The sequence below is a fragment of the Alosa alosa genome, chromosome 22 (assembly GCF_017589495.1).
Source record: "Alosa alosa isolate M-15738 ecotype Scorff River chromosome 22, AALO_Geno_1.1, whole genome shotgun sequence".
NCBI lineage: Eukaryota > Metazoa > Chordata > Actinopteri > Clupeiformes > Clupeidae > Alosa > Alosa alosa.
In genome coordinates this window covers 25,828,079-25,842,050 of record NC_063210.1, presented here as the reverse complement: position 1 = coordinate 25,842,050, position 13,972 = coordinate 25,828,079, and the positions used below count along the sequence as shown (strand labels likewise).

The following is a 13,972-nucleotide window of genomic DNA, read 5'->3' as shown; positions in this document are numbered from 1 at the left end:
GTTAGCTTATGGCTAATGTATATGAGAAATGTTGGGGTTTAGGCGGGGATCACTGATCAGCGGCAGGTTTCCTACTGTTCTCTATGGTTCAGCAGCGAAACGGCGGCAGCGCTAGCGTTGAACAAGCTGAGCGTTGAACTTGATTCAATTTTCAAAGCGCAACGTGAGCATTTTCAATTGTCAGTTTTTAGGCAAACCGTTTGCGTTACTTAGAACCTAGATAGACGATAGAATTTATTATGGTCGGAGTTGTGTTACGCTTGCCGCTTGCCAATGTGATCCCCACCTTAAGGTGACAAACAGAACATGGAAGTCACAGAAGCCGGTGACAGGGACACCTGAGGGTGATGACTTCCATACACTCCATACCTACATCCACAGAATCCTATCTAAACCTCCCTCTTGACACCTTAAGAGATATGCAAGCAGACATCAGCCCCCATGGGGTTTAGCGTTGTTGCTAGCGACAGACGCTAGCACCCATGAGTTTTAGCGTCCTTGCTAGCGACAGACGCTAGCACCCATGAGTTTTAGCGTCCTTGCTAGCGACGGATGCTAGCACCCATGAGTTTTAGTTCTAGCGTCCTTCCTAGCGCCAGATGCTAGCACCCATGAGTTTTAGCGTCCTTCCTAGCGCCAGACGCTAGCACCCATGAGTTTTAGCGTCCTTGCTAGCACCAGACCCTAGCACCCATGAGTTTTAGCGTCCTTGCTAGCGCAAGACCCTAGCACCCATGAGTTTTAGCGTCCTTGCTAGCGCAAGACCCTAGCACCCATGAGTTTTAGCGTCCTTGCTAGGAACAGAAACCCGTCCGTCTGTCCGTCGTGCTGCAAGTTTGCGGGTTTGAGCCGAGGACTGGACCATGCAGTAAACACAATGCAGGTTACCCAAGGTCCACCAGGTGGGTATGCAGGTTACCCAAGGTCACAGGTAGGTATGCAGATTACCCAAGGTCACAGGTGAGTATGTGACAAGTGCAAAACAAAGCAACTGGAGCTGACAGGTTAATACCTTAAAAGTCACTTTATTTCAAATTCTGTTTCAACGTTGGGGTTGGGTTATGGGAGGGGGAGGGTGTTTTTTCTTTTTTTTTTTTTTCTTAAACGAAAGTCTTTAAAGGTTTCAAATATAATTAAAAATGTAGGTACCTTTACTAAAAATATTTGGCTTTCCAAACTTGCCTGTAACTATCTGAAATTCCTATATATTTTTTTTTATCCTCGATCTATCAAACTACCTTCCTTGAAAAAAAAAATTACAACAATAATAAAGAGAAATAGGTCCGCCCTTCGGCACAGTCTCCCACGGTAACGTGTGTCGATCAAAAATGAAACAGTTTGTGGTTCAAGACTGCAGTTTTTTTTTTTTCATGTGATGCAAAAGTCTGCTCTTGAGGACCTTCTTCCGGCTGAATGTCTGCACTGTTTCTCTACAAGTCAGCATCAGTCCAATATCAAAAAAGAAAGAAATCAAGCAGAGAAGGGAAAAAAAAGCACAAAAAAAACAACCAAAAAAAAAAAAAACAACCAGCAGCAGCAAAAAAAAAAAAGCCTGAAGAATGGCAAATGGAAGTATCCGGAAGAAAATAAAAAAAGACTCGGAGGAAACAGCGTTAAGTCCCAGCAGGCAGAGTTCCAGATTCCTCTCTCGCTCCCGCTCCACACACACCCAACACGGGAGGCGTGTGTCTGGACATATACACACAACAGCGGAAAGGGTGGGTGTGTGTGTATGTATGTATGTGTGTGTACGTGTGTATATGTACGCATCTGTATGTTATATAGGAGAATGTATATATACCTAAGGGAATCTTTTCATATGTGAATGTATTTGTAAATGTGTCTATATGCATGTGTGCATTTGTGTCTTTGTGTCTTTGTGTGTGTGTGTGTGTGTGTGTGTCAGGGGCTGTAGGAGCAGGGTAGAGTAGTTGAAAAACAGTAGTCGTCCTGAGCAGCCAGACCTTCGCCAGATGACGGGGACAATGATGATGATGATGATGATGATGATAATGGAGGAGGGGGGGTGATGGGTGGTTCTGGCTGAATCTCGGCCCAGTGCCAACACCTGATTGGCCGACAGACGACTACAGGAGGATGAAGCTTCCCAGGAGGGAGGAGGAGGAGGAGGAGGAAGAGGAGGAGAGCGAGAGGAGGAGGAGGAGGAGGAGGAGGAGGAGGAGGAGGAGGAGGAGGAGGAGGAGGAGGAGGAGGAGGAGGAGGAGGAGGAGGAGGAGGAGGAGGAGGAGGAGGAGGAGGAGGAGGAGGAGGAGGAGGAGGAGGAGGAGGAGGAGGAGGAGGAGGAGGAGGAGGAGGAGGAGGAGGAGGAGGAGGAGGAGGAGGAGGAGGAGGAGGAGGAGGAGGAGGAGGAGGAGGAGGAGGAGGAGGAGGAGGAGGAGGAGGAGGAGGAGGAGGAGGAGGAGGAGGAGGAGGAGGAGGAGGAGGAGGAGGAGGAGGAGGAGGAGGAGGAGGAGGAGGAGGAGGAGGAGGAGGAGGAGGAGGAGGAGGAGGAGGAGGAGGAGGAGGAGGAGGAGGAGGAGGAGGAGGAGGAGGAGGAGGAGGAGGAGGAGGAGGAGGAGGAGGAGGAGGAGGAGGAGGAGGAGGAGGAGGAGGAGGAGGAGGAGGAGGAGGAGGAGGAGGAGGAGGAGGAGGAGCACATACATACATACATATATATACCGCATTTTTCCGGACTATAAGTCACACTTTTTTTCAGTTTGGCTGGTCCCATAACTTATAGTCAGGTGCTTACTTATATATGAAAAAAATTATATAATTGAACATGTTTTTTTAAATGTTAATTTATATTAACTGACATGAACCCTACATGAAACATTATCGTCTACAGCCTTGAGAGAGTGCTCTCAAATGCACAAGTTGTGAAACACACGTGCATACTTAAATCCTCAAATTACTGCCGGGATTCTATTTATAGCTGGGCCTCAGATTCAGACAAATAAAAGCCAGTATAATTTTGTTTCAATTTAATTCATAAAATAGCTCTTCTTAATAATTTATATTGTTGGTTGGTTTAATATTGTTGCCAATGAAGTCAGTGTCCTACACCATGAAAAAAATGGGTCCGGACATTTTGATGATATGCTGGTCAAATATCCTATTATCCCTTCTTAATTAGTCAAATTGAGGAAAACTGGAGACAGGCTATGTAGCTTAAAGAATGACATAATCAGGCTGTATAGAATGCAACATGTTCATTAGCCTAACTTAAACATGCCTAACAAGATCTAGCCAGTATCTTTTCATGGACAGCAAGAGTCCGCTTCGCTTGTTGTTTTAAAAAGGCTACACGTTGTTGTTTGTTGCTGCTACCCCGTTATCTCCAGTGGTGACTGTTTAACTTACACAGATGCTTTTACACAAGAATGAGCTCACACCTACCCTAATGCTATGCCTCTTTATTTGATAACACCACTACCCCTAATGCTATGCCTCTTTATTTGATAACACCACTACCCCCTAATGCTATGCCTCTTTATTTGATAACACCACTACCCCCTAATGCTATGCCTCTTTATTTGATAACAATAAATGAAGAAATGTTTCCTATTCTTTCGGCCGCGGTTCAATAATAGGCTACTGTTTAATTGTGCCAGAAATTATCCGCGGACCAGTAATCGCCTCGTCGAGGAGGCCCTAACCCTGCAGATCATAGACAGAGAACGCATAGGCCTACTGTATGCTTTGGGTAAAGAACACTTGCATGTCCAGTGTAGGCTACACGGAGAATGATAGTGTCTTGGAGCGACCGCACCCCCCGCAACTCCACTTCCAATGTCACTGATTCCGACAGATAGGCCTACGCCCGACACTTCTGCTTTTTATCTGGTGGTGGTGGAGTTGACCAGACATCTGAGGCTTCAGACGTTACCAATTTATCATCATCCATCGCGTCTGGCTTCTGAATAAACTTTTAAGGCTAGTCCTGGGCCTGGCCATGTTTGAACCGCCTCACTCATTTGTTCGTTGTTTAACATGGACGTTTTAAGCGTGCGCTTCCTATTTGAAATGCAGCATAGTATGCGTGTTGTTTAATTGCTTACTTTTCAAACGGTAGAGCCTGTTCATTTAAAAACATAGCCAGAGGACGTATAGCCTACTATAGGCTTACATATTAAGGCTTATTCTCAAATTCAGATTGCGTTAGGGGATGGGATTATTAGCCAATTTCAATCAGACAATTTGACCGGAGAGATTTAATTTTGTCGGACGTTTCATTTTTTTTTCCGGCCAATGTCCAGTAATTACCGGACAACGGAAACCCTGATATATATATATATATATATATACACACACACACAACTAGTCAGACTTCTGTAGTGTAGTGCTGTGTGTTTGAGTGTGTAGTGTAGTGTGCGGTTCTGCAGTTCTGTAGGCGCCGGTTCTGCAGTTGTGTAGGCGCCGGCGGTTCCACTCACAGTTCAGGTTGGGGTTTGGGTTCTTCTCCACATACTCCTGCGGCCCGCGTTCGTTGCGCTCATTCTGCGGCGATTTGATCTCTTTCAGGACACACATCCAGGCTAGGGGGAGGAGGAAGAGAAGGAGAAGGAAGAGGAGGAGGAGAAGGAGCAGAGGTTAGAGGTCAGACAATAGTGAACATGTGTCTGGACAAAGTGCTACGGGGAGACAATAGTGAACATGTGTCTGGACAAAGTGCTACGGGGTGACAATATCAGGAGAATAAGGAGATGGCATTGGTAAAGTGTATCATGATGTAATAATGCAATAACACACACTGGAATATAAACAACTCTCATCCAATAACACACACTAGAATATGAACAACTCTTATCCAATAACACACACTGGAATATGAACAACTCTTATCCAATAACACACACTAGAATATGAACAACTCTTATCCAATAACACACACTGGAATATGAACAACTCTCATCCAATAACACACACTGGAATATGAACAACTATCATCTAATAACACACACTGGAATATGAACAACTCTCATCTAATAACACACACTAGAATATGAACAACTCTTATCCAATAACACACACAGGAATATGAACAACTCTCATCCAATAACACACACAGGAATATGAACTCTCATCTAATAACACACACTGGAATATGAACAACTCTCATCTAATAACACACACAGGAATATGAACAACTCTCATCTAATAACACACACTGGAATATGAACAACTCTCATCTAATAACACACACTGGAATATGAACAACTCTCATCTAATAACACACACTGGAATATGGGCAAACCATCATCCAATAACTCCTGCATGGAGGGCGTTTGAAGTCTTATTGCTGCAACTATTCTGAGTCTATTCTGGTGAAAACGACGGTGGTGGCCATCTGTGGACCAGTTTTAGTACAACATACAGTCATGTTCCTGTTGCCACTCAGTGAAGTTGACTTGTGTGCCCTACTAACGGGCAGCCTACTGGTTAGCACTCGGGACCTGTAACCGGAAGGTTGCCGGTTCAAACCCCGACCAGTAGGCACGGCTGAAGACCACCTGTGGGGTTGCAGATCTCCACACATCACCCTATTTTATACGGTCTATGGCTACACCCAAAACTACTCATACCCAAATCAAGTTTGGAGGTCCAGAGTATCTGCATTTAATCAGTAGTGAGAGCATGAGACTACAGATGGAACGTTGTGCGGGAGATAGAACTAAACACACACTGCTGTATTTCTGTTTACTTGGTCACATAAGAAATCATATAATAATCAAAACTGGGCATATCTGCAGTGCTGATGCACTCACAGTCATGTGTGTGTGTGTGTGTGTGTGTGTGTGTGTGAGTGAGTGTGTGTGTGTGTGTGTGTGTGTGTGTGGAGTGAGTGAGTGTGTGTGAGTGAGTGTGTGTGTGTGTGTGTGTGTGTGTGTGTGTGTGGTATGCGTAATCCTGGGCTTAAAGGCAGCGCCTGGTGCACTCCCGTCGTGCGTGTGTGCGTGCGCGTGTTTGTGTGTGTATGTATGTGTGTGAGTAGTCTTGGTCTTAGCTGCAGCGCCTGGTGCACTCACAGTCGTGTGTGAGTGTGTATGTGTGCGCGTGTGTGCGTGCGCGTGTTTGTGTGTGTGTATGTGTGTGTGTGTGTATGTATGTGTGTGAGTAGTCTTGGTCTTAGCTGCAGCGCCTGGTGCACTCACTGTCATGTGTGTGTGTGTGTGTGTGTGTGTGTGTGTGAGTAGTCGCCTGGTGCACTCACTGTCATGTGTGTGTGCGTGCGTGCGTGCGTGTGTGAGTAGTGGCCTGGTGCACTCACTGTCATGGATGAAGCGGACGTTCTCCTCGTGTGCTGGTGTGTGTATGTGTGTGTGTGTGTGTGTGTGTGTAGTGGCCTGGTGCACTCACTGTCGTGTGTGTGTGTGTGTGTGTGTGTGTGTGTGTGTGTGTGTGTGTGTGTGTGTGTGTGTGTGTGTGTGCAAACGCCTGGTGCACTCACCGTTATTGTCGCGGATGGAGCGTGTGTAGTGGCCTGGTGCACTCACTGTCGTGGATGAAGCAGACGTTCTCCTCGTGTGCAGGTGTGTGTGTGTGTGTGTGTGTGTGTGTGTGTGCGTGTAGTCGCCTGGTGCACTCACTGTCATGGATGAAGCGGACGTTCTCCTCGTGTGTGTGTGTGTGTGTGTGTGTGTGTGTGTGTGTGTGTGTGTGTGTGTGTGTGTGTGTAGTCGCCTGGTGCACTCACTGTCGTGGATGAAGCGGACGTTCTCCTCGTGTGCCGGTGTGTAGAGCTCGCCGCTGTTGGTGGGGGACCGCGGGCTGGACGTCCGCTTGTACGTGTTCACCATGCGGGGAGTAGATGAGCTAGAACACACCGGAACAGAGGCCTGGTGTAAACTCTCGGGATGAAGCAGATCGCCTCCCTGTGCGGTGTGTGTGTGTGTGTGTGTGTGTGTGCGTAGTCGCCGGGGTGCACCCACTGTCATGGATGAAGCTGGACGCTCTCCCTCGCGGGTGTGTGTGTGTGTGTGTGTGTGTGTGTGTAGTCGCCTGGTGCACTCACTGTCGCTGGATGAAGCGGACGCTCTCCTCGTGGTGCCGTGTGTAGAGCTCGGGCTGTTGGTGGGGGACCGCTGGTACGACAACTGGCCCGTTCACCATGCGGGAGTAGATGAGCACTCCCAGAACGAACAGAGGAACCCAAAGTATATAAACACTGGAGATGGAAGCTCTGAGCAGAACCGCACAGAGGAACTGTATAAAGGGCTGGAGATGGAAGCTCTGAGCAGAACCGCACAGAGGACATGTCATGGTCATGGACATGGTCATGGACACCTCAACAGGCACAGGCCAGGTGCAATAACAATATCATTTGAAGAGAGGTAGGAATAGTGCAAGATCAGTAAAAGTTTAAGATTTAAATATGGAATTTATATATAAATATATAAATATGGACCTTTTCAAGAGAGTTCCATTATCAGCATCATAGTTGGCCCCACAAGACTTCCTTTTTAACATTCCATATGTTATCTTAATGCAGAGGAAGTAGATTGGGACCCAAATAGAACGTTCAAGCATTGTTTTTGTTTTTATTGTTGAAAGGGTCTATAGTGCAAGGCAGTTCAGTGCAGTGGTAATATATTAATAACAATATTGTAACTGTAAGATTAACTTTGAAATCATTGGTCCAGCCCAAGGTACAGGGTGAAATCGCCATCATCACGCTGAAGAATAGCTTCAATAGAATAGCGTGGAGTGATTGAAAGTGTTCATAAGGAACTGTGAGTGCTGTCCTATGTGTATGCATTCATTACACCACAGGATTCCGCACCCAGTTGACTTTGTTTAGCGGGTGCCGAGTGTGTTTTTTCCATTGATCCAGCCTAACCAATCACATTGATCAGGGATTCCTGCCTAACCCTGCCTAACCAATCACATTGGTCAGGGATTCCTGCCTAACCAATCACACTGGTCAGGGATTCCTGACGTTACTTCCTACTCCGCCTAAACTTTACAAACTGTCAATAAACAGCATCAGCAGTCAGGAAATAATGTATGTGAGCCTACCTTTGCTGTTAATAAATAATAAGAGTGTTGTGGTGCCATCGTTGTTTTCTATGTGTGAGGCGTTTAAGATCCAAAAGCATGGATAGGGGCGGGGCTTCAGTGACAGATCAGGGAGCTAAATACACCAGTCACAGGTTCAACACACTGGGGGTTCACATACTTATCGCACATCTGGGCGATAATAGACGTCACCGAGAAGTCTACCAAATGACTGCATGCAAATGTATTGTACATATGAGTGCAATGTAGTGCACAATGAGTGTTTTTTTTTTCCAGGAAGGAAGTAGGGTTCTCTCTCACCTTGTCATTCTGTTTTCAGGATGTCTCTGGCCCTCTACTCTTCTACTGACGTTTTCTGGGTGGAACCAACTCTTGCTCCTTCTCTGCACTTGTTTCTGGTGAAAGGCACACGTGACAGATTTATTACAAACGAATATAAAGAACGTCGTAAAGTTTAGACAATCTATTAACAGTCCTAACGATTCATATTCAGATAAAATTGAACTAATGTACAGTAGGCTATACAGTGTTGCTCGCCATCGACAAGTGTAGTAAATCATATTGCAAAGTCAGCGGTGTGCTGCTGTCCAGAGGAACACACCCATAATCCAATAACTGTGGGGGACTGACATATCTCGTCGTTGCTGACAGTGCAACTACCGTTAGCCCACTGCACATAGCAATGTCCAGCAGCGTTAATGCTATGAGACGAGGAATTGTAATGCCGAAAACTCGCCCGCCGAGTCTTACACATTTTCACTCATAACATTTTAAACTCGATCAAGTTCCAAGATCGTGATACAAGTAGGATACATGTTAGTCTGACAAGGTGTAAGCTAAAGTTAATAAGCATCCCATTCAAAGCAGCAATAAGCATCACCCTCGTGCAATTTCTTGTCGTAAGCTGGTGACTGAAATGCAAATTTCTGACTAATGGCCAAACCCCAAACAGCCACGTAGCCTGAAGCTCGTGCAATTATATGTAAACAGTGTGTAATGATACTACGGTGGTTAGGTTATCTTGTTGATAGCTTGTAGATAGCATGACAGCTAGTTGATAAATACCATCGCTGTTGCAGCACCGTGGGCAGAAGTCTAGCTAGCGTTATTGTGTACTATATCAGCTAGCAAGCAAGCTAAGATAGCTAACATAGGATACAATAGCGAAGATAACGTTGACTATGTTGGGTTGCAAGGAACAGATTGTCCTACATCCTGTGGAGATAGTTTAATGCAAAAGTAAAACACCAAATCAACACAAATCTTAGATCGCTGTAAATGTGCTACGCTGAAAAAAACTCATACCTCTTTATTGGTATATTTCTTCTCTTAAAATGGTAAAAATGTAGGCCTTCTTTGGCCGAAGCGACGTTGCCTATGCCAACCAGACAGTTCCGGGTTAGCAAAACGGAAACAAATATCAATGCGCAAGCGCAATTTTGTCATTGCCTTTTTGACAAATATCCATAGGTGGAGCCAGAGCTCCGCTATAATAGTCCTAAATAAGTTGATTGTTAGTGTTTACCATACTGCAATTATGCCTCATTTGCCAATAGAATATACATTGTTAGGTGTGGAATTGCTTGTTGATGAGTAAGTAATGATGGCAAAATAAACTCATTCTGCTCGATCAATATGCACTTGTGCAATGTTATTTTTTCCAGAAACAATGTTGAAGTACTTGCACAACTCTACCTGCCCCTGATGTTTCAAGTATCTGCCTCCATGGCTGATGATACAGCAGGTGAGATTTTTCTTGATGGCAAATGGTAACATAGCCTGTTATTATGACATGACACATTTAACATAGGTTTTTAATTATTTATTTTATCATCGCAGGCTCGTCCACTGCAGAGTTACAGGCGCCTGAAAGAGCGAAACGAAGTAGGAATAAGTATCTATTTTTTTGGAATATATAATATAATATATATATTTATTTATTTTTGTATATGATATTATATTAATGTTTGTCTATTTTCATTTTATTTTGTAGTTGAAGATTGCTCATTTAATGCACATTTGCAGATTTGTTCAAAGATCTGTTGAACAAGTCATTAAACTGATACTTGTTTATAACAAATACAAATGCTGTTGTATTTTGTTATTTTTCCAATTCAGCTTCAGTAAACCACACTTAGTGCTTCACTTTGAATATGAAAGTTTAAAATAAATCTGTGATTTTAGTACCCTCTAAGGTTAAAAGGTGACTGGTTTGGTGTAAATAACAACTATTTTAAAACAGGGTTTTACCAAGCCCAGGGGACCAGAAGTCTAGAGTGGAGCCCTAAAACAATTGTGGCATGTGAGCAAGGATGGATTATTGAATAAGCCTACCGAGTCCAAGAAGCTGCATGAAATCACTAGTATATATAGTATATATACTCTTTTGAGGGAAATTTGTGAGGAAAATTTGGTCTCTGCATTTATCCCAATCTGTGAATTAGTGAAACACACTCAGCACACAGTGAACACACAGTGAGGTGAAGCACACACTAATCCTGACGCAGTGAGCTGCCTGCTACAGCGGCGCTTGGGGTGCAGAGGGGTTAGGTGGCTTGCTATGTCCTACTGGTCAGGGTTCAAACCAGCAACCCTCCGGTTACAAGTCCGAATCCCTAACCAGTAGGCCATGGCTCCCCTCTCAATAAGTCAATAGGCTATGAATCTGAACAAATTTGGGTATTGCCCTTCTCCAGCTGACCATCCCAAAAATGCACCATAATACAGGAAATCACATGTACTAAATTCATAATTTCTGGGGGAAGACCCCCCAGAAACAACCATATACAGGTTATGTATTAATACAGTGACGGATTATGAACTACTGTTCCCCTGGGCACAGATGCATAGGGACCCCACCCCCGTTTGCACCCACTTTTGCACAAATAGTGTGTGTGTGTGTGTGTGTGGGGTGTGGGGGGGGTCCCTATGCATCTGTGCCCAGGGGAACAGTAGTTCATAATCCGTCACTGTATTTGGGTAACCTCACTGTATGTAACATGGCGTGACATTTGTGTCTAATCTTCAAGCCAGGGCCCTCAAGTTTTGAGGAAAGGCAAGAGTGACATTCCCCGTCGACAATTCCCCCCCCCCCCTGTCCGAGGGTTAAAGGGGTGGCTGGTAAGACGAGTTGCGAGAATGGGGGTGTTTCATTAATAATACTACAACTTTTGTTGCTGTTATTAATATGCCTTCAGATGTTCCAGTGCAACAGAGGTCAATTTGTCCACCGCTCACGGCCCTCGAACCCGCCACCTCAACACACCGGCATGGGAGTCAAACGCTCTAACCACTGAGCTAAAAGTCCAAGCTTCCAACTCAGCGGTTAGAGCCGTTCTTAAGGTTAGGGGTGTGAGGATTTACACGCGCAACTAGCATCACCAGCTAGCATACACCAGCCCCAGGTCGGTTAACAGTTGATCCAATATTAGTTGTGCAGAAATATAGCCCATCTTATACACACCAATTGAATTGAAATAGAAATTGTAAAGATTTGTATTTTTTGTAATTATTCCATATTTAGTGTAGTCATATCAGAACCTGAACTAGCCTACAAATGCAAGCATGAAACTTCAGAGTATTACCTTTCATTTGAGGCCAAGATTATGCTTATAAGGGGTTCATATGCAGTAAGCATTTGATTGCCAGTATGCCTTTTGGATAACCCAAAGTCCTATGGGGAGTTTTCATAGGGCATTTTACCAAATGCATGAGCATATAATGGTCTAAAGTACTCATGTTGTCATTCTATATTGATCTACTTTTGCACACAGCATGACAAGACCTAATGCTAGGACTTAGTCATATCAAGTCAAGACCTAGAGGGCTGAAATGTGGTCAGTTCAAAGATGCTTGTTATCCGGTAGAAAAAGAAAAGAATAATCTATCCTTTGTAACTTTGTGTCAGTACATCACACAGTTATTCTAATTGTTTTCCAACAGTGTCTCAGCTTTCCAAAAGAGAGCAGGCATTTGATTATTGGCTACAGTATGTAGGAGAAATGCCCTCCTAAATCAAAATGGGGCAAAAGTATCATTTATAATTGCTCATATTTGCAAAAGAAAAGATTTGACACATGGCACTGACAATTCAATAATGGGCCTTTTCACCACCTCTGAGCATCCACTAACCTGGACCTTTTAGGGGGCTTTCCTCTCAGGCCAGGATATAATTATATAATATGACATGATTTTAAAAGTGACCTATAACAATAGGCTATGCAATACACTTTAATTTGTTTAGTGCTAATAAAATGATTAAGCCTATTTGGAGCGAGAGATGTTTAGAATGTGACAATATGTCAGTCATCGTGTGAACGAAAGTAGGCTATGACTAGGCATAGGCTACTTGTTCTGAGCAAGTGTTGTCAATGCAGGCTGTGAAACTGTTGGCTAAGTTACAGACAGTCATGACACAACTGATGCTAATTATCTGGGAAACATTCTCTAGCAGTGGTCACATTGTCATTGTTTGTGTCAAACAAGTTGTGGATTTGTTGTAACATTAAAAGATGACTTACTCTGTGCTGAAACCATGAACTGATGCTCGAAGCTTCAAGGTGAACGAAACTTGGAAGAAGTAGGTAACAGGTTCACGTTCAATAATTTACGTTCAACAATTCCAGGATATGCGTTTTTTCATTGGTTGTTGCGTTAAATCTTACCCAGATACAATAGTGCTATTTTCTGATTGGCTATTGTGTATCCCCTCTCGTTATTTTTGATTGGCTGATAAAATGGCAGGCTCAACTCCAGGGGAGACGCGCTTGATTCCTGCCGGTTCCATAGTGAGAGCGGCACGGCCAGAGACATTTTGGGCGCTGCGGCAGCATATTAAATATATAAATAGTTTTTCTGCGTGAGAAATACAATGTGTGGCGGGAGAGCGTGACAAAAGACTGAAATGAGTGACTGAAATCCCTGTCAAGCGCAGGTGACTCCAAGGTGCAGGTGAATGAAATTCTGCTAGGGCCCCCAAAAGGCTCGGGACGGCACTGAATTCCTGCAGCTGCGGTGAACAACGAAAGCATGTGTGACACACATGCACAAGGTAAGGAAACCAGTAGGTGGGAAAACAACACACACAGGGGACACAACATCGGCACACAACATCGAGAAAGTGAAAGAGAAAGTGACAGCGCACAACAAGAAATCCGACGTTCAGCAGCCAGAAGACAAGACAAGACATTTGGATATATTAAGCAGGTTTGGAACACAATAGCCTATATCATTGATCCATTCCCTCAGGCTACGTTTTGAACTAATGCTCAGGGCCGTTTCAAGGAATTTGGGGGGCCCAAGCAAAATGGACATGGAGGACCCCCCCCCCCCCCCCGCACGCAAAGCCTACAGGAACCACCGCATAGCCATACAGTTTAAGTTCACCCACAGTTTATATAAATACAACATTTTGACAGTGCAATACTGCAGTTGCATATATATATACTGTGCATTAGTTTTGAACATTTGAACATTTGCAAAAACACCACCGTACCATAAAATCCAATATAAATGTAAAAAAGTGCACAATAACTAAATCCAACATACTTAAACACACACACACACACTCACATTAACATTTTTCAGTTCTCACAAAGTGAGAAAATAAAACACTGCCATCTTATGCAGAAAAAGGATGCATTGTTCAAACTATAAAGAGTGCAGGTTGTATAGCAATTTGAAAATCCAACATAAATACAAGCACACACACACACACACACATAAGATTAACCTTTCAGGCCATCTCCATCAGTGGAGGTATCCTTAGGAAGAGCCTGAGGGCTGAGAAATGTAAGCAAAGCACCTTGAGGGAGAAAGAAAAGATATGTTAGCATTTCCATATTTTGATATTTAGAAGGGATGCAGCTGCTTTCACAACTACCAATGCTTACTGTAAAAACATCCCAAGCTAATGTTATACATTGACCTAGGCCTACTTGTAGCTTAAAGGTAA

General features: G+C 44.1%; 1 protein-coding gene across 1 annotated transcript; it reads right to left on the bottom strand.

The window, feature by feature from the left end:
* Positions 1 to 4,320: 4,320 nt before the first annotated feature.
* mcrip1 (MAPK regulated corepressor interacting protein 1) lies at positions 4,321 to 9,437 on the bottom strand. Its single transcript, XM_048232762.1, has 4 exons — positions 9,325 to 9,437; positions 8,320 to 8,414; positions 6,698 to 6,816; positions 4,321 to 4,538 (listed from the first exon to the last, which is right to left on the bottom strand). Exons 2-4 carry the CDS (start codon positions 8,325 to 8,327, stop codon positions 4,321 to 4,323), a joined length of 345 nt encoding a protein of 114 aa, XP_048088719.1. The 5' UTR covers positions 8,328 to 8,414; positions 9,325 to 9,437.
* Between the last annotated feature and the right edge of the window lie 4,535 nt (positions 9,438 to 13,972).

What these genes read in the sequence shown, in the direction of transcription:
- mcrip1 (XM_048232762.1), bottom strand. An exon ending in CGTCCGCTTCATCCACGACA is followed by an intron (nt 4,539 to 6,697) that starts GTGAGTGCACCA and finishes TCCTCCCCCTAG; the next exon opens with CCTGGATGTGTGTCCTGAAA.